The sequence below is a fragment of the Nematolebias whitei genome, chromosome 2 (genome assembly GCF_014905685.2).
Source record: "Nematolebias whitei isolate Nwh7 chromosome 2, NemWhi1, whole genome shotgun sequence".
Lineage (NCBI taxonomy): Eukaryota > Metazoa > Chordata > Actinopteri > Cyprinodontiformes > Rivulidae > Nematolebias > Nematolebias whitei.
This window is the reverse complement of record NC_056499.1, coordinates 283,744-305,275: the sequence shown is the minus strand read 5'-3', so window position 1 is coordinate 305,275 and position 21,532 is coordinate 283,744. Positions and strand designations below refer to the sequence as shown.

The 21,532-nt window shown below is 41.3% G+C and overlaps 1 protein-coding gene across 1 annotated transcript in view; it reads right to left on the bottom strand.

Moving 5' to 3' along the window:
* Positions 1–15,676: 15,676 nt before the first annotated feature.
* Positions 15,677–21,532, bottom strand: part of mcee (methylmalonyl CoA epimerase) — an 18,167-nt gene continuing 12,311 nt past the window's right edge. Inside the window, exon 3 of the mRNA XM_037689379.1 lies at positions 15,677–15,982. Coding sequence (XP_037545307.1) covers positions 15,830–15,982 — 153 coding nt within the window. The 3' untranslated portion in view covers positions 15,677–15,829. The remainder of the gene's footprint in view (positions 15,983–21,532) is intronic.

Sequence of the window (21,532 nt, the reverse complement as noted above, 5' to 3'; positions counted from 1 at the left end):
CGTTTCGTCCGAGGTGGGGGAGGGTTAGGTACGTCTTTTGGGGGTTCCTCTTCGGATTTCCCCTGATAATATGGGTCCTCTTGGATCCCATATCTTTGCGTCCTACGCATATCCCATTTATGATAATCACGTTCATCCTCTGAAAGAGGAGCCTTTTTGTCCCAGCGTGCACCTTCATTACGTGGTTTGTTAGTTTGAAAATACTGCCTTTTCTCGCCTGTTTTAGGAGGAGGTGGCGACGCACGCCTTCCTTCCATTTCTAGGGAGTGGGGTTTAACCTTTATACTAGGAAACACCTCTATGGACGTCTTAGCATGAGAACATGCCTCGAACACATTCACAGCACACTGTTGCATGTTTGGTGGAGGAGACCTGTTCAGGTCTGTTCCTACCACTTTAGGTGAGGGTGGTTGGATGGGCTTAAAAGCAAGAGGTGTGTAATAGATTTTTGGAGGTTTTGGTGGATGACCCGGACTCTGTCCACGGTCTTCTCTGGATTCCAGACAACCTCGCTCCTCGTCATTACTTTTATTTGTTGCCGCTCTTAATTTCTGCTCACATGCTTTTAAGCGTTCCTGTGATGTTTGACATTCACTTTGTAAACGCATAACTTCTTCCAGTAGTATGTCTTTATGCACTTCGCGTTTGTGCAGATCTTTTTTAAGCACATCTATCTCAGTTTCGCAGCGGGAAACTTGTGACACTGTCACGACGTGATCCCGTCTTAATGCAAAGTAAGATTCTTTTAGCAACATTGCCATTTTAGCCAGCTTTTCATAGCTTGACATTGTAATTTCTGTAGAGGTCACACTCTCTGCAACCTCCATCAGATTGTCCACTAACTCTTTTGGGTTCATGCTCTCCGCCTGTTTGCCATATGGATGTAAGGATGCTGTCAGCAGTGCTAACGCATTCTCTAAACAGCCCTTCATCTCATAAGGATCAAAATCTTTTTTAATCACACCTGTCATGGTCATTCACTGTGTAGCACTTTATCTGGTGAAACAGTTGCCAGCTTCAGATATTTTACAGGTAAATATATGTATTCAAATGTCATTGAGTTTCACACTATTTTAGCTCTGGGTTTACACAAAAGTACTGTTATAAGTCAACTTATTCAGAGGAATAGGCACCTGTCTCGTAGGCTTTACCCCAATTCATGAATAGTTAAGTAAATGCTTCTATGCAGTGTTACTTTTTATGTGCTTATTTCTTAACAGATACTAGATTACCAAGCTTCTCAGTGTTTCTTACTCTAAAGCACTGAATTTTTATAAACCTGCAATTTTTCTAAAAAGTCTCACAGCACATCAGTTTAAAGACACTTTTTAAACCGTTCTATTTCAGAATTCGCTACTTTAACAGTTACTCATAGAACCAGGTGGTGAACAGAAAAAGAAAAATTGATGATGTGTCAGGATTAATCAGTCTTTCTTCAGAAAACTGTTATACTCCTGTCCTCCTGCCAATATCTTCTATTTAAAATTAAATAGGAAGATGTAGTTTTTTAGGTGGTAACTTAAACAGAAAAGTTTCTTTTTCCTGATAAGTTTACTCTTATTTAGTGATTTAGCAATTAAACGTGTATTATCTTTCTAGCAAATGAGTAAACTTTATCAACTCTGTGAATATCTGAACTGTATCTTTTAAAAAGTTTCTAATTTTTATTTTGCACCTCCATCAGAGGAAATTACCAGTGAATAAAAATGTGTTGGTAAATGCCTTTCTGCATAAATACCTTAATTACTTTTTAAATGCAAGATAACAGTGATTATTCAACTTGAGGAAGTTTGTTAACTCAAAGTTCGTCTTACAGAAATAAATACGTTTAATTTCACTCAAAAACCTAAAGATGAAGTGAAACTGTGATATCAAGTTTCCACAGGAGGGGGCAGTGTTTAGCTTTCTACCAGCAGGAGTCTATGACGACGTCCTGTCGACGTTCTGTTGACATCCTGTCGTTAGCCGCTTAGCTTAAAATTAGCTTCGGCTAAACTCGGTTAAAATCAACATTTCTGAACGGATTTAAAGCTTAAACATGGCGTTGTTTCAACAAGCACGACTTTTTTGCATGAACATGAGTTTTTTGGGGACTTGTGTCAAGTTCATTTAGTGATTTTAAGCACAGCGAAGGCTTCGGTGCAACCAAGCTTTACCATCTGACATGGAGGAAGTGACGTGACACGTCACTCATCCGGTCGTTAGCTGTTAGCTTAAAATTAGCATCGGCTAGCGTGGTCCAAAAACACCATTTAATGATGGATTTCAAACTTAAATGTGGCAACATTTCAGCGATTAGGCGTCAAGGAACCGTAACAGCGGATCAGAATGCAACTTTAAAGCTTATTTCAGCTTTAAAAAACAGATTGAAATTCTCTAAGAAGACGAGCTTCATTTCCGGGTCACGTGACTGAATCTACCAATGATAGAGCAACAACGGGGTGGGCTTTACGACCTGACACGTCAGAGGAAGTGACGTAGCCACGTCACTCACTTCTCAGCGAATCACAGCGTCCCAACTCAGCCGTTTTTCAACCAATCACGGATCGTTTTTCCAGCTAGCATGTTAGTGTTAGCCTGAAATAGTCCGTCAACTTTTCGTCTTTTAAACTGTCAAAATGCACCATTTTCTGTTAAAAATGTAACGAATCAACTCTGAGCTTTAACGGAGACTTCGTCCAGTCCTTAAAACGTTTCTCCATCTATTTAAAACAACTCGTTCAAATTTCTCAGAACCAAAACCGGACCAAAGCCGGGTCTGCAGCAGAAACTCCGTCCTTTTAAACAGAATAAACGTTTTCCACAGCTCATCAGCTTAGTTACACACAACAGACGTACAATTTCAGCTTTCATAAAGACTTATTGACTCTCAATATCAGCTTACAAAGCATCAGTAGCTGCTAACATGCTGTATTTTCTCCAAGCATCCAGCTCAGCACGCTGCGTTTCATCACAGCAAAATCTGCAATTTTTCTTTCATGCCAACATGATATCAATTTTACACGAATACACAGTCCATTTATGAACACGTAACGGGCCACCAGATGTAGTAAAACGTACGGACGGGCCACCAGATGTAGTTGAACATATATGAGATATATTCATAAATTAAACGGATTCTTTCATTTTTCTGGACTGTATAAAACGTGCATTGAATTTAATAAAATGTGGACGTGAGACGTTAATTATCTTTGACCCATCAAAATGAATGCGGTCATTTATTAACAGAATCAAGTTTAACACATCACACATTTACATTAATTGGCAAGAATTGAAAATAACAACATAATTAATCAGCTTTACAACCAGGAAAACCATACGGCCATGATTTTCCGTTGCTTCACCACAGACATTTCTGAAAACATCTGGATTAATTTGCTAGCAGATAGGAGAGTTTAAAGATGGAAAGATGAAGTTTATCTTGAGAAAGATGTGTGAGGGAATTTGTCTGTTTTCACCAGAACATGCACGCTCCTTTGGACCAGCTTATTCCAACGGTACACTTTCGGTTGAAGATCGACTTTTTACCTTTGCAGATGATAGTTTCAGCGTTGGTGTAGAGTTCTCCTTTCAACTCTTTCAGCGTCTCCGTAAGAGCAGCTAAAAACCTCGGGAGTCGTGTGGAGGTCATCCAAAACAGACTTTCATAATTCCCAGAATCTTCTCTGGTTCAGCTTAGTGGCAGCTGTATTGAGCATGCTGCATTCCAGCATTCTGCATTCTGGAACTCCAAACTCTCTGGTTGAACTAGGAAGTGCCAACATTTAAAGGGCTCTACTTCCGGTTCATTTGGGAGTTTCTGATTGGTCGATGGACCAAAACAGAGGTGTGTTTTGTGATGTAAGGTGTTATGAAAAGTCAAGGAAAAGATTAAGATTGTTTAAGAACAGACAGAAAGATATTATGAAGGAACCAGACTTCGTGGAGTCACCTCTTCCAGTATCTTGCTGTAAAAGTTAAACATGACATTTCTTTTCAGCAAACTTTTCAGTTGACCGAAACTTGAACTTTGAACACACTTACAACTTACTCACTTCAAACAGACGATCAAGAAATGAATCATTACTCTGTAACGTATTCCAACTTGATTTCACTTTGAATGAGGATTAACAATCATTATACTGTTTCACAGTTAATTAAAATGATTAGTTCAGTTCAACATGTAAACATTGTTTGAACTAACACAATTTGATTATCAAAAACATTTGTAAAATAGTAATGATCATAGAGAATTGTCTTTTCCCACTTGATTAATTCAAGAAAGAAAGTCTCAGGATGGGTCAACCTGTATTTCTGGATTCAAATCAATGAAATGACAGTTCTGTCCCAAATGGTGCCTTAGGGTCAAATCCTGACCTTAGGTCTAGTTCACTACATTATTATAAATTGACTCTTTGAGCAGGAATTATTTCAGTTTTATACGCGCATGAATTTAGACAAAGTTTGACTATTTTAATAAATAGTTTACTTTGGATTTTGGTTAAAAGAAGTTATTTAATGTGATCAGATAAAGCCATTTATCGTCACTGCAAGCAGGAAATGATTTACCAAGTTGCATCAGCTTCAAATAGCATAACCAAACCAAGAGTTGCATCATGTCACCAGGTTCTGCTCCTTACCGGGTCAGTGTTGAAGGCATCACTCGTCTTTCTGGAGTTCTCTGGTGGATCTGACCAGAGACACCATGGGGAGGACACGCTGAGAACTGCCCAAGGTAGCTGACCGTCACTGTGACAGCTTCAGGGGTCTGTGAGGGCAACAGCTGATGAGAAGGTGCACCGTCCATCAGCACCTTCAGCTGAGAGCATGAGTCTTGCAGTGAGAAAAGGCTTCATCTTCTGCAGTTATCTAAACTTCTAACAATTGTAATTTGAGCGACATGTTCATCTGCTCAGGAGTTGAACGAGTGGACCTAGGCACATCCTCGAGGATCAGGTCCAAAGACGAACCGTCTTCCAGTTCGGGGCCGGAGACGAACTGCTCAGTTCGAGGGTCCAAGACGAACTGTCTTTCACACAAAGAGACTTTGTGCAAAACAACAGCTCTGAGAAGATTATTTGACTGACTGGGGAACATTGTGGCTCCCCCCTGAAGAAAACAGCTTCCAGCTCAAAGAACTTTTTCACAGGTGTCTCTGAAGGAATAATCACTTTCTGAAAAACAGAACGGAGAAATATGTTAAACATTGTAATATTTCACATGATTTCATTATAATGATTGAAAACAACAAACAAAATGATTCATGTTCACACTTGTTAATCAAATAAAACAAACTTCATTAATGATTCATTTTTCTTTAGAAGAAATAAGACAAACATGAGTCAGACTGTAGCTGACTCTGTGTCCAAGGACAGGAAATGTGTAGAAAACATCAGACGTCAAATGTAACTTTAAAGAACACAATTCATGGTGAGTCTGGAAGATGAATAAGGGTCAGCGGTCATAGTTGGAGCAGTGCAGCTTCATGCTACACAGCTTTGGGTCAAACTGCCAAGCAGCAGCTGAAAGACACAAAGTAAGAGTGAGGAAGATGGACACATTTTGAACATGTAGATTAGAATTTGTGCTCAAGTAGCTAAAGAGCTAAACACATTTTTTCCCCCGAGGAAAAACGAGCAAGACCAAACTGAAATGATCTACATTTTATTATTGAATGCAGTTCAGTCTGTCAAATTAATGACCATCTTTTGACGAACTGATTCTTCCATCATAACTTTAATGGACAGAATTTCTAGGCGCAGCCAAGGTGTTGAGGGGATCTGTTTTGGTGGCCTTAGGATTGCGTCTCTGCTTTTTGCAGATGATGTGGTCTTATTGGCTTCATTAGATCATGATCTATAGCTTTCGCTGGAGCGGTTCGCAGCCGAATGCGATGCGGCCGGGATGAAGATCAGTTCCTCCAAATCCGAGGCCATGGTCTTGAGCTGGAAAAGGGTAGAGTGCCCTCTCCAAGTAGGGGAGGAGGTCCTGCCCCAAGTGGAGGAGTTTAAGTATCTTGGGGACTTGTTCACGAATGAGGGAAAAATGGAGCATGAGATCGATAGGTGAATAGCGATCGATACAGCGCCCGCTTCACTGCAGCGTCTGCAGTGAAGCGGGCGCTGTACAGGTCTGTCATGGTGAAGAGAGAGCTGAGTCAAAAGGCGAAGCTCTCAATTTACCGATCGATCTACGTTCCCACCCTCATCTATGGTCACGAGCTTTGGGTTGTGACCGAAAGAACGAGATCTCGGATACAAGCGGCTGAAATGAGTTTTCTCTGCAGGGTGTCTGGGTTCTCCCTTAGAGATAGGGTCAGAAGCATCAATGTGTGGCATGGAGGCTGCACAGCTGCAGAAAGAAAAGCTTTGCAGAGAGTGGTGAAGGCTGCACAGAAATCTGTCGGAATCAGCCTCCCCACCATCACAGACATCTACACCTCCAGATGCAGGAAGAGGGCCACCTGCATCATGAAGGACCCCACTCACCCAGCACACACACTTTTTGCCCCACTCCCCTCAGGAAGGAGGTTAAGGAGCATTAAGTGTAGAACCACTAGACTGAGGAACAGCTTCTACCCTGAGGCTGTTAGACTCATGAATCTCTAACTAGAATAATAATCACTGTGAAAAACCATATCATGTTGCTGCTGATCTGTTTCATGTTGCTGCTGATCTGTTTCAATGTTGATGTGTTCATGCGTGCACATCTGCTCACAGACTCATGTTCATGTTTGTGCTGATGTTCAATGTCTTATGTTATGAGTGCTTAGTGTATATTTAGTTGATGTTTTTCTTAGTTCATATCTTAGATGTTATTACTGTTTTTCTTATACATTTTATTGTTGGATGTAACTGGGACCTTGTGTACATAATTTCGCTCCACCACATGTACCACACGAGGTGCGAATGACAATAAAGAAACTCTGACTCTGACTCTGACTCTGAGAAGCTCGATCATCCGGGAGGGACTCAGAGTAGAGCCGCTGCTTCTCCACGTCGAGAGGAGCCAGTTGAGGTGGCTTGGGCATCTGTTTAGGATGCCTCCTGGACGCCTCCCTGGTGAGGTGTTCCGGACACGTCCCACCAGGAGGAGACCCAGAGGAAGACCCAGGACACACTGGAGGGACTATGTTTCTTGGCTGGCCTGGGAACACCTCGGGATTCCCCCAGAAGAGCTGGCCCAAGTGGCTGGGGAGAGGGAAGTCTGGGCCTCCCTACTTAGGCTGCTACCCCCGCGACCCGACCCCGGATAAGCGGAAGAAAATGGATGGATGATTCTTCCATCAGTGATGACTCCGCCTCATTGAAGTCTTCTTCACTGGCAGCTGGAAGAGGAGCACAGGGGTTGCAGTGGCTGGTCCCTGGGTACCACCTGGTGTCACGCTGCCCTCAGCCAACTTCATCTTCATGAACTGCACATCTCTGGACAGATCCTTCACCACCAAAAGTACTTCAGCGAGCACTGAAGTCATCTTGTGGATGGCAAGGTCTTCAGAAGAAAAGTTAAAATCATTAAGTGAGAAATAAAAATAAGCTGCAAATGACACATGAGGAATACACCATGTCCAATAGACTTGCCCTTTACGAATTGGCTTTTCTATGAATGTGAATGTTCCTGTCAAGTGCCCTGAGACAACTTTGTTGTGATTTGATGCTTTATAAAGAAACTGACTTGAATTGGCTTGGGAGACCCTACCAGGGTTCATAATTGCCCCCGACAGCAGAGCTCCAGGTGCACAAACTCCTCCACCACGATAACGTGGCGACTCAAGGAGGATGATTGAGCTTTTTTGGTGAAATCTTTAAGGAAACCTAATCATGTTTACAAAGTGAGCCAAAATGGATTTATGGCTGCCTTGTTCCATAAAATACAAATAAAATACCAATTTACTTCATTATACACATGTTTTAAAACATTTCTTCAGAAAAGCTCTGGGGATTTCCAGCTTAGACAATAAAACTTTTAACAGGAAATAAAATGTGTCCGAGCCTGCGTCATCAGTAAAGCACTAATTTCGTTTCCTTGTTTTTTTGGTGGTGGACGGTTGGTTCCTTGTTACATTAGCATGTTTCTATGTGGTTGAGTTGAAAACAAATCAGATGTTATTCCTCTATTCTGCTGATGGTTCCTAAAATGTAACTTTTCCCTCAGAGAGGCCTACTAGTTAAAACCCTCATCACACTCATTAAAATCACTCCCTCTGTGATTTAAAGCCATGGATATCATTTAAATGTATTCACCCAACTTATTTTTTGAATAAGTTGGCCTTTTGGAAAACTTCCAAATGTAGCTCTTTATCTGGATGTCCAAAGGTCTCTGAAACTCCTTCAGCTGATGTAAAATGCTGCTGCTAGAGTTCTGATGAGAGTTTGGAGCTTTCGTACATCTCTCCAGTTTTAGCTTTTCTCCAGTGGTTCCGTCAGATTAAGATCTTAATTTTAACACAAACCTCTCAAAAACCAAGCCCAGTCTTACAGTAAAGATATTCATGTTCCATATAGTTTTAACAGAGCACTTTGCTCTCTGACCGCAGGTTTACTTGTGGTTCCTAGAGTTTGTAAAAGTATATGGGAGGCAGAGCTTTCAGATATCTGGCTCCTTTCTTCTGGATCCAACTTCTACTTTCTGTCTTTGTGGCCGACACCCTGTCTGGACTTAAGACTTTGTTTTTTGATCAGTCTGGTCTGGAAGCTCAGTCCTCACCTCCTTCTACAGGTGTGCAGTGGAGAGCATCCTGTGCTCCAGCATCAACGTGTGGCATGGAGGCTGCACAGCTGCAGAAAGAAAAGCTTTACAGAAAGTGGTGAAGGCTGCACAGAAGATGTTGGAGTCAGTCTCCCCACCATCACAGACATCTACACCTCCAGATGCAGGAAGAGGGCCACCTGCATCATGAAGAACCACACTCACCCAGCACACACACTTTTTGCCCCGCTCCCCTCAGGAAGGAGGTTGAGGAGCATTAAGTTTAGAACCACTAGACTGAGGAACAGCTTCTACCCTGAGGCTGTTAGACTCATGAATCTCTAGTCGGGAGAATCACTGTGATGCCACTTGATTGTTGGTCTGTGCTGCTGATTATTTCATGTTGCTGTGTTCATTAATCCTCATCTGCACACACACTCATGTTCATCCTGCTGTTTGGCGCATTGTTTTAGTACCATCAGTGCTTAATATATTCTTAGTTCATGACTCGGATGTTACTGTTTTTCTTTACAATTTGTGTTTTAGTTGGATGTAACTGGGACCCTGCGTAATTTCGTCCCACCTCATGCACCACGTGTGGTGTGTAAGACAAATAAATCTGACTTATTTGAGGAAGCCTGGGTTTCCTGAGCAATCCCTTAGTTGTGCTATTGTATATAAACTGAAGTGTTTGACACATCTGGGGGTCATTCTGACAACACTTTCACTTAACAAACATGAAACAACTTTTTTTGACGATGGACCTCCCGCACGGTGACTACAGTGAGGTGAGATGAGCGTGATGAGAAGCAACACACATTTTCTAAGAACATCCACAAAACTTTTCTTTTATTCTTTAGACACATAAACCAGACTGACTTGTATTTTATATTGAAATTAAAGAATTTTCTTTGTTTTTGAACTTTTTTATACAAGACTGATCAACATGTTCTTTTGAACATGAAAAAATAAATGAGCTTGTCACCCCCTCTACTGGTGTGTTGAAGACTTTATTTTGAGAGGGCCTTAAACATAACTCCCATCTTTATCTTCTATTGCTGATCTGTAGTCGAGTCGTGGAGGCAACAGGTCCAGGAGAGAAATCCAGACCTCCCCAGCTCCTCATGGATGTCAAGATGTTTCCAGACCAGCGAACATCCCATCAATGAGTACTGGGTCTGCCCATCTCTTAATGGACCAGAAAACCTCAAAGGAGAAGCATCCAGGAGGCATGCTAATCAGATGCAAGAACCACCTCAACCAACTCCTTTTGATATGAGAAGCGGCTCTACTCCGATCTCCTCACCGTCTCTACGGCTGAGCCAAGCCACGCTGCAAAGGAAGCTCGTTTTTGTTGCATGTACAGTGGAGAGAATAAGTATTTGATACACTGTTGATTTTTCAGGTTTCCCCACTTGCAAAGCTTGTAGATGACTGTAATTTTTATCATTGGTACTCTTCAACTGTGAGTGTTGGAATCTAAAACAAAAATCCAGAAAAATACAATGTATGATTTTTAAATAATTAATTTCCATTTTATTGTGTGAAATAAGTATTTGATCATCTATCAACCAGTAAGAATTTTGGCTCTTACAGACATGTTAGTTCTTCTTTAAGAAGCCCTCCTGTTCTCCACCCATTACCTGTATTAACTGCACCTGTTTGGACTCGTGACCTGTATAAAAGACACCTGTCCACACACTCAATCAATCAGACTCCAGCATCTCCACAATGCCCAAGACCAGAGAGCTGTGGAAGGACATCAGGGATAAAATTGTAGACCTGCACAAGGCTGGGATGGGCTACAGGACAATAGGCAAGCAGCTTGGTGAGAAGGCAACAACAGTTGGTGCAATTATTAGAAAATGGAAGAAATACAAAATAACGGAAAATCTCCCTCGGTCTGGGGCGCCATGCAAGATCTCACCTCGTGGAGCATCATTGATCTTGAGGAAGGAGAGGAATGAGCCCAGAACTACACGGCAGGACCTGGTCAATGACCTGGATAGAGCTGGGACCACAGTCTCAAAGAAAACAATCAGTAACACTCTACGCCGTCAAGGATTAAAATCCTGCAGTGCACGCAAGGTGCCCTTCCTCAAGCCAACGCATGTCAAAGCCCGTCTGAAGTTTGCAAATGACCATCTGAATGATCCAGAGGAGGAATGGGAGGTGGTCATGTGGTCTGATGAGACAAAAATAGAACTTTTTGGTTTAAACTCCACTCGACATGTTTGGAGGAAGAAGAATGATGAGTACAAAAAGCGTTCAATACAAAAACAACTGGACTTTATTTGTAACAGAAGACGTTTCGCTCCTCATCCGAGGAGCTTTCTCAATTCAAAGAGCAGAGAGTGAGGGATACAGGTTATAAGGCTGAGTGAGATAAGACACACACACACACACACACACACACACACATATATGTAGATTGGCAGTTCACACCTAAAACCTAAACAGTAGGTCTTTGTTCCTCTAATTCACAGACGAGGCCCCTCTGTTCCCATCAGGTGTGAAAACTGGCTGGGGATCTGTTTTAAAGTTGCATTATATGTTTTTGAAAGTGGGAATCTGAGGCCTCCTCCTCTGTTAAGAGACGGCTTTTCTCTTTTTACATAAATTGCCTCCTTCACCCCCCTCCAGTGGCGGATTCACCGTCGGGCACGACGGGACACTTCCCGGTGGCCTGGTTGCCGAGGAACGGGACTAAAGGCTCGGTTCGGGTCGCACGGACTTTATTATTTTAAATAAACAATTCACTTTTGCCTGGGCTCAGGTCTCACGCTGCACTGCAGCGACGGAGAAAGCCTGGCACATCCCCCGGCCGGGCCGGCCCCCTCCCTTCCTTTTCTGTGTGTCACAGAGCAGAGACACACACACACACACATTGCGCCCGCCCCCCTCCCCGCCCTAGGACTTGCGCTCCCGACGGTGTTGGCGCGCGGTGCGTGCATCTCTGAGTTGTAGAATGGAGCAACAGAGACAGCCAAAGAAGAGGAAAGGTGGAGCAGAGAGAGAGAGGATAAAAAAGAGAAAAGCTCTGGCCGCGGATGCTGCTAAGTGCTATAAATTAATGTTTGTTCGTAATGGAGCAGGTAAGAGAAACACTTGTGTTGAAAAAATTGAACTCTGGCACAGTTTATCAGCACAGCTTAATATCCACATGCTAGCTTCACTTTGAGGGACCTAAGTGGGCCAAACTGACTTAATATAACAAATGTTTTTAAGTTTTTACAAAGAATATTGCAAATTTTATCATATGGGTTAGGATCTGAAAAAAGTTTAATGTTGAAATGTCTAGGAATTCAGATTTTTTTGTATCTAAAAAAGTTAAGTCAGGTCCTCTGGACAAATAAAAAAAAAACTTGTTGAAACTTTTGTCTTTAATCCAAAAAACTAAGTTCAGTCTGAGGAGTTGCAACAAGCTCAGTTTCAAATAGCCTCTTCTCATAGTGGATCAACCTGTTTGTTGTTAACATCCAGAACTAGCTGTTAACATAAGGAAGACCTGCAGCCTAACAACCCCTAACAATGGTTTCTTTTCACAAAGATGGCTTCCTTTACTCCTCTCTCAAACCAGCATGAGCATGAACTTTGGTGGTTCTTATAAGGTTTTTTATCTTTTTTTTTTACAAAAGTGAGTAAAAATGTGTTTAATGTTTAAAATGTGTTTGATTTGATGGAGAATAAACAACACATCTGTAGTACAACACGATCTCTCATTTGTTGTATGAAACTATGATTGACTGTCATATTCCTAGTGATTTTAAAAGGGCTTATGCATAGCAAAATATAGGGCAACATAATTTCAGTTTATGTGATTTGAGGACGGATTATTGCACCACAGAAGAAAGATTTATGTAGGTATTCAGTTAGACGTGTGCAAACAACATGCATTCAAAGTGCGCTCAATTGAACTCAGTCTTGGTGGTTTGCGTTAATCAGGTGGTGGTGGCCTGGGATGGTATAAAAATTCCCGGCCTGGATTATTGTCCCAGTCCGCCCCTGCCCCCCTCTCAAACCATCTGTGTTCTCGATCCAAAATGTGCACATGTTGGTCCTCAAAAGAGTGTCCCTTATCTGTGAGGTGGAGGTGAACAGCTGAGTCTTGTCCTGTGGAGCTGGCTCTCCTGTGTTGAGTCATGCGTCTGTGAAGAGACTGTTTAGTTTCTCCAATGTAGAGGTCTGGACAGTCCTCGCTGCACTGGACCACATACACTACACCACTCTGTTTGTGTATGGGTGTCTTGTCCTTAGGGTGGACCAGCTTCTGTCTGAGAGTCCTGCTGGGTTTGAAATGTACTGGGATGTTGTGTTTGTTGAAGATCCTTCTGAATTTCTCTGATACTCCAGCAACATAAGGGATGACAATGTTTTTACGTCTGTTGTTCTCCTTTTCTGTTTATTGGTGTGTTTTGTAGATTTCCTCACTGACTTGACAAAAGCCCAGTTAGGATATCCACATGTTTGAAGAGCTTCTTGAACGTGTTTCAGTTCCTTTTCCTTCCCTTCTGTCCTTGTGGGGACGCATTCGGCCCGATGTTGTAAAGTTCTGATGACAGAGAGTTTGTGTTCCAGTGGATGGTGGGAGTCAAACAGAAGATACTGGTCTGTGTGGGTTGGTTTCCTGTACACTTCAATGTTGAGGCTGTCCTCTCTCTCCATCTGAACCAAACAGTCCAAAAAAGGCAGCGTGTTGTTGTTTGCATCCTCTCTGGTGAACTTGATGTTGTTATCGACAGAGTTAATGTGTCTGGTGAACGCTTCTATTTCCTTGGCTTGGATTTTGACCCAGGTGTCATCCACATAATGGAACCAATGGCTTGGCTTTGTTCCCTCAAAGGAGTGTAGGGCTCTCTGTTCCACTTCCTCCATGTAGAGATTGGCAACAATGGGTGACACTGGAGATCCCATGGCACAGCCGTGCTTCTGTCTGTAAAAACTGTCATTGAACTTGAAATAAGTGTTGGAGAGGCAGAGGTCCAACAGGGTGCAGATCTGGTCTGGGGTGAAGTTGGTCTTGTTGATTAAGTCCTTGTAGAAGTTGTTTTCTGACGGTTTCTACTGCTGCAGAGATGGGTATGCATGTGAAAAGAGAAGTCACATCATACGATACAAGGGTTTCTCCTGGGGTTAGTTTCAAGTGTTGAACTTTGTTAGCAAAATCAATGGAGTTCTTTATGTGATGAGGTGTGTTTCCAATAAGAGGAGCTACAATACCAGCCAGATGTTTAGCAATATTGTATGTCACTGAGTTCTTGCTGCTGACGATGGGTCTGAGTGGTGTTCCTTCTTTGTGTATTTTTGGGAGTCCATAAAGACAGGGAGTGGCTTCCCCTGGGTACAATCTATAGTACAAAGATCGATTGTTTTCTCCTTTTCAAGTTTTTGCAGGTAATCTGACATTCTTTTTGTAGGCACTGGTTGGGTCCCTCTTCAGGGTCTCGTAGGTGTCGCTGTCGCTCAGTAGTGTAGTTATTTTTTCCTGGTAATCAGAAGTGTTGAGGACTACTGTGCATCTTCCTTTATCAGCTGGTAAAATGGTGATGTTTTGGTCCTGGCTGAGTGATGTTACAGCTTTCCTTTCCTGTGGTGTGAGGTTTGAAGGAGGTGGTTTGGCACTGGAGATGGTTGCTGATATTTCCATTCTGAGCTGTTCTGCCTCTCCTTCCGTCAAGTTGTTGTCAAGAATGATGAGTACAACCCCAAGAACACCATCCCAACCGTGAAGCATGGCGGTGGAAACATCATTCTTTGGGGATACTTTTCTGCAAAGGGGACAGGACGACTGCACCATATTGTGGGAAGGATGGATGGGGCCATGTATCGTGAGATTTTGGCCAACAACCTCCGTCCCTCAGTAAGAGCACTGAAGATGGGTCGTGGCTGGGTCTTCCAGCATGATAACGACCCAAAACACACAGCCAGGGCAACTAAAGAGTGGCTCCGTAGGAAACATCTTAAGGTCCTGGAGTGGCCTAGCCAGTCTCCAGACCTGAATCCCATAGAAAATCTTTGGAGGGAGCTTAAAGTCCGTGTGGCCCAGCGACAGCCCCGAAACCTGAAGGCCCTGGAGGAGATCTGTATGGAGGAGTGGGCCAAAATCCCTGCTGCAGTGTGTGCAAACCTGGTCAAGAACTACAGGAAACGTCTGATCTCTGTAATTGCAAACAAAGGTTTCTGTACCAAATATTAAGTTTCATTTTTCTGGTGTATCAAATACTTATTTCACACAATAAAATGGAAATTAATTATTTAAAAATCATACATTGTATTTTTCTGGATTTTTGTTTTAGATTCCATCACTCACAGTTGAAGAGTACCTATGATAAAAATTACAGTCATCTACAAGCTTTGCAAGTGGGAAAACCTGAAAAATCAATAGTCTATCAAATACTTGTTCTCCCCACTGTATGCAGAATCTTGTTTGTCCACTCATGATCCAAACCTCATGACCACAGGTGAAGGTTGGAACAAAGACGGACCAGTAAATCGAGAGCTTTGCCTTTCAACTCAACTCTTTCGTCACCACGACTGACCGAAGCAACGTCCTTATTACTGAGGACGAGGACCCGATCAATCGATCCATCTCCCAATGAGCCTGCCATCACTTGTGAACACCCAGATACTTAAACTCCTCACCTGAAGCAAAGACTCCCCAGAACCCTGAAAAAGTAATCCACCTGTTTGTGGTAGAGAACCCGTCTCAAACTTAGAGACAAGACGATACTACGCAGATAAAATATACTACAAATATAAAAAAATATATGACACAGCTGCCGGTAAAACAAAGTGTATCAGCTTGAGAAGTTTAGATCAGTTTTAGCCGAGTTATAATGAACAAGTGTTATGAGATGCAAAGTAACTGTAATAATTAACTATTTTAATATTGGTATGTTAATTAAAATGCTGCTGTATGAAATCATCATCCTGAACTGGTTTTGGTTGGACAGCGATGAGACAAACTTATTCCACCGAAGAATCACCAAACAATGATTAGCATCCCCCTTTATGAAACAGTCACAACACACGGTGGACTGTAATTAATTCAGACCAAAACAGGGAAGTTATGAGCAGGTTCCTGAAGTGAGAAGGTAATGACTGTGATTATCAAAGTGTCTGTGGAGTCTAAAGGCGTTCATAAACAGCTTCCGTGGTCTGCTCAGGCTTCTTCCAGCTCCACCAGCACACCGTCACAGTCTTTAGGGTGAAGAAACACGACCGGCTTCCCGTGAGCGCCAATCCGTGGTTCTTCTGACAGAATTCTGATGTTCTTTGCTTTCAGGTCGGCCACGGCAGCATGAATGTCATCTACCTGCAAACAGGAGGACAGCTCTGGTAATGGTTCACTTGAAACACAATCGGTCTGTTGCGCACTTTACCGAACCACAAAGTGGGAAAGGTGCAGCATTGCCACAAAATCTTCTGTCACTTCTTACACACAGGAGTAAAGCTCAAACCCATGACAAACTGTGATAGGTTATTGATAAGTTAAAGTAATCACTGGTTAAACAACTGAAAAATATTTCTAGTCTACCCCATTTAAGATGGCCGCCACAGCAAACTGACATTAGGAAACACAAAATGTCTAAAAGTCCACTACAGTCACTTAGTTCGGTGTGGTAGTGACTGAGCTTCATCTGCAACACATTCTTCATAAATAATGTTTTTTTTTATTTATTAACATTTGGAGTCATCACCGTCTGTTAGCAAAATATCTCATGAACAGCTGGATGGATTTTATGAAACACCCAGTCATTAACTTTTTGAGTCAACCCCATTCAAGATGGTGTCCTCAGATCCATGACCTCAGCAACACAAAAATGGCAACGTAATCCAAAACTCTAAAAAAGTTAAATCTGGTCCTCTGGACATTCAAAAAACAAAACAAATAAAAAGTAGTACAGTTTCTTCCTTCAATCAATCAACCTTTATTTCTACAGGTAAATCCCATTGAGCCTCGAGGACTCATTTACAAGAGAGACCTGATTTAACAAAGAACGATGACAACAATGGACAACAGCAACAACAATAAAAAAGCATACTACAGTTTTTTTTGTTTTTTGTTACCTTTTCCAAAAAATATAATGGCTAAAAGAAAAAGGTAACAAAAAAAAAAAAAAACAGCTAGATTCCAAGACAAATGTAGAAAACTAAAAACAGGAACATGTCAGCATTGGACCCTGCCAGGTGTCCAACAGATTCTTAAAGACACTTAGAGAGGTCAAGGTCGAGAGCTTCAAATCTTTTTGTAAGATATTCCAGGAAACAGGAGCGGAATAGGAGAAGGCCCTTTTGCCTAGTTCAGTCCTCACTGAGGGAACACTGCAGGTAATAATGTCCTGAGAGCGCACATTTCATCCAAGAGACTTCCTCAGTCTGAGGTGCTGTATTCAGCTCAGTCTCTTAAATAGCACCTTCTCAGAGTGAATCAACCAGTTTGCTGCTGACAACCAAAACTAGCTGATCACATGTTCAAGAAGGACCATCAGCCTAACAATGGATCATTAGCACACTGATGGCTGTTTACTGTTCACAGGAGGCTGAGTGATACTAGCAATCACAGCATTGTAAGAGGGGGACAGTTGAACCTGGAGGCTCCACCCCTGTTTAATGATGGACGATTTCTTTTCACAAAGATGGCCTCCTTTACTCCTCTCTCAAACCATCGTTCCTCTCTGTCCAGGATGTGAACATCTTCATCCCTGAAAGAGTGACCGCTGGCCTGGAGATGAGTGTAGACCACAGAGTCCTGGCCTGATGATGTTGATCTTCTGTGCTGGTCCATCCTTTTGGCCAGTGGCTGTTTAGTTTCCCTGATGTAAGACTGATCACCCTCCTGACACTGAACAACATACACAACATTACTCTGTTTGTGCCGGGGGACTGGATCTTTGGGATGAACCAGTCTTTAATGTATTTTGAGGTTTAAACATTTCTACAGTAAAATTGCAATTATGGTATTTTTTACTATTCTGATGTCAGAATGATTGGTGATTTCAATATTCATGTGGATGTTGAGAGTGATAGTTTAAGCATAGCCTTTAATAATTTAATAGACTCATTTGGTTTTACCCAAAACGTCCGCACATGTACTCATTCTTATCATCACACTCTTGATTTAGTTCTGACCTATGGTGTAGAGATTAAGGACTTGGTAATAGTTCCTCAAAATCCCATTCTGTCCGACCATTTTTTAATAACTTTGAGTTTACATTAAATGACTACACAGTCACTGAGAGTAAATTTCATCTCAGCAGGAGCTTATCAGAAAATGCTGTAACCAAATTGAAACAATCTCTTCCATCAATGTTTTCCTCTGTCTTGCAGAGTAATGCATCAGAGAACAGAGACTTAGATCATCTAGTTGATCATCTTACAACTTCAATGCAAACTTCACTTGATAAAACTGCTCCACTGAAAAAGAAAGTAATCAATCAGAGGAAACTGGCTCCTTGGTTCAATTCTGAGTTACGTACTTTAAAGCAGCATCTAGAAACCAGGAGAGAAAATGGCGCTCTACTAATGTTGAAGAATTTTATTTAACTTGGAAAGATAGTCTGCTAACATATAAAAAAGCTCTCCGTAAAGCTAGAACTTTATATTACTCATCTTTAATAGAGGAGAATAAAAATAACCCTAGGTTTCTGTTTAGTACTATTGCTAGACTAATTAAAAGTCCCATTTCTGTTGAACCTTGTATCCCTACAACTATAAGTAGTGATGACTTCATGAGATTCTTTATAAATAAAATTATTTCAATTAGAGAGAAAATTCAAACCATCCTTCCTTCTACTATCTCTAGTCCCCTTCAAATGAGGCAACTTTAAAAATTTCACTAGAGCCTAATTTATGTTTGGACAGTTTTTGTCCTGTTGAGCTCTGAATTGTCAAAAATAATAACCTCATCCAAACCATCCACATGCCTGCTAGATCCCATCCCAACCAGACTGTTTAAAGAGGTATTTCCACTAATTAATGTCCACATTTTGGATCTACTTAATTTGTCTTTAATGAATGGTTATGTACCACAGCACTTTAAGGTTGCTGTAATTAAACCTTTACTTAAGAAGTCTGACCTTGATTCAGAAATTCTGACCAACTATAGATCTATATCTAATCTATCTTTCATCTAAAAAATTCTAGAGAAAATAGTTGCAGGTCAGTTGTGTGAACATCTACAAAGAAATAATCTGTTTGAAGAGTTTCAGTCAGGGTTTAGAGCTCATCATAGCACAGAAACAGCACTAGTAAAAGTCACTAATGATATTCTCATGGCCTCAGACAATGGACTTGTGTCTCTACTGGTCCTGTTAGACCTCAGTGCTGCATTTGATACAGTTCATCACAATATTTTACTACAGAGGCTTGAATATGATGTTGGGATTACAGGAACAGCTCTAAAATGGTTTAAATCATATCTATCTGATAAACTCCAGTTTGTAAATGTAAATTATAAATCTTCTTCATACACCAAAGTTAGTCATGGAGTTCCTCAGGGCTCAGTGCTTGGGCCAATACTCTTTACTTTATATATGCTTCCATTAGGTAAAGTTATTAAACAGCATAGGATAAATTTTCATTGTTATGCTGATGACACACAATTATATTTGTCCATTAAAACTAGAGCTGCAACTAACGATTATTTCAATAATCGATTCATCGGACGATTATTTTTTCGATTAATCGATGAATCGGCAAAAAAAAAAAAAGTTTTAATTTCCACCCCTTTATTCCAAAATTGAACATTTGACTGACATAGCAATTCACACTAAAAACAGGTTGCTATTTGACTATTGTGTTAGTAAAATATTGAATAATAAAAAAATAAAAGTTAGTCAAATAGCTTAAAAAAATAAATGTACACAAAAATATATACAAATGTATCTTTATACCTGCACAATATGTAGCTACTTTGTAAAATGTGTCCTTGAGGGAAGAGTGTAACCTGGATTAAAAGTGTGGATTATTGTAACCTGGATTAAAAGTGTGGATTATTGTAACCTGGATTAAAAGTGTGGATTATTGTAACCTGGATTAAAAGTGTGGATCATTGTAGTGAAGCTTTCGTCTTCAACCATCGACAGAGGCCTCATGTCAGTGTGGTGTCCATGATGTCTGTCCATCATGAAGGCTGTTGTTGTTTGTTGTTGTTTTCTGGAATGAGACAGTAAATATGTTTTATATCATAATTTACAGCAACTCAAGAAATGCCTTGTTTCACTTACAGTGTTAGGTTCAGGCAAAAGTAGCTAAAAGAGCAATTAAACACACACACACACACACAGACATATATAAAATACTTAATTACACACATTTGAGTAGATGTAATAAATTACTTTAATTCCTGTTTAAATGCAATTCATCCTGCCATACCTGCAGTGTGTTCAGACTTTGCCAACAAATTAAAAGTTGAAGCTTAATCATTAAATTATTATCTTTGTGTTAGATTTATTTATAAATCACATTTAAACACTGCTTGTACCAATTAAATTAAATAAAAAGTAACGCACACGTTCTCTATCACCGTCATTAATCAGATAAACAAACAAACAAGCAGCAGCTTCAGCTCCAGACAGACTGACGTTACGTTTTCTCTCTTGAAACAACAAAGTGTTAAATTGTAGAGACTCACCTGCAACACGAGTTGTATCAGCTGCAGCTCCTTCCTCCTCCTCGTGACTCCGACATGTTTACGTTTTATCTCCGTGGTTCTCTCGTGTCGTGTCGGCGATTTTCAAAGCTGCATGTTTCTCACTTTTTATCTTTGTGAAGTTCTCCCACACTTTGGAGGACTTGGGTTGAACAGTTTTCGCTGCGTTGCTCATTTGTAAAATTTACTTAATTTCCTTTGAAAACAGCCTCTGCTCTGCTTCCTCCTCCCCCCCCCGCTCTGTTCAACTCGCGCTGCAGTTTTTTTTTCAAACTTTATTCAGTCAGTCAGCATTGACAATGAACTGCCCGTGAACAAAACGAAACGGCTCCGCAGCGCCGTGAAAGATGCATAATCGCGCGACACAACGAATCGATAACGAAATTCGTTGCCAACGCTTTTAATCATCGATTTTTATCGATTTTATCGATTCGTTGTTGCAGCCCTAATTAAAACCAATGAATCCAATCAGCTACTTAGACTACAAGCATGTCTTAAAGACATAAAAACCTGGATGGCCCTTAATTTTCTCCTGTTGAACAGACAAGACTGAGGTTTTGATTTTTGAACCTGAGCATCTTAGGAATTAATTTTTCAGTCTTTCTCCCTCCTTAGATGGCATTAATCTGTCCTCCAGCTCTAATGTTAAAAATCTTGGTGTTATTTTTGATCAGGACATACACACACACATATGTAGATTGGCAGTTCACACCTAAACACCTAAACAGTAGGTCTTTGTTCATCTAATTCACAGATGCTTCATCTCTGCAGCAGTAGAAACCATCAGAAAACAACTTCTACAAGGACTTAATCAACAGGACCAACTTCACCCCAGACCAGATCTGCACCCTGTTGGACCTCTGCCTCTCCAACACTTATTTCAAGTTCAATGACAGTTTTTACAGACAGAAGCACGGCTGTGCCATGGGATCTCCAGTGTCACCCATTGTTGCCAATCTCTACATGGAGGAAGTGGAACAGAGAGCCCTACACTCCTTTGAGGGAACAAAGCCAAGCCATTGGTTCCGATATGTGGATGACACCTGGGTCAATATCCAAGCCAAGGAAATAGAAGCGTTCACCAGACACATTAACTCTGTCGATAACAACATCGAGTTCACCAGAGAGGATGCAAACGACAACACGCTGCCTTTTTTTGGACTGTTTGGTTCAGATGGAGAGAGAGGACAGCCTCAACATTGAAGTGTACAG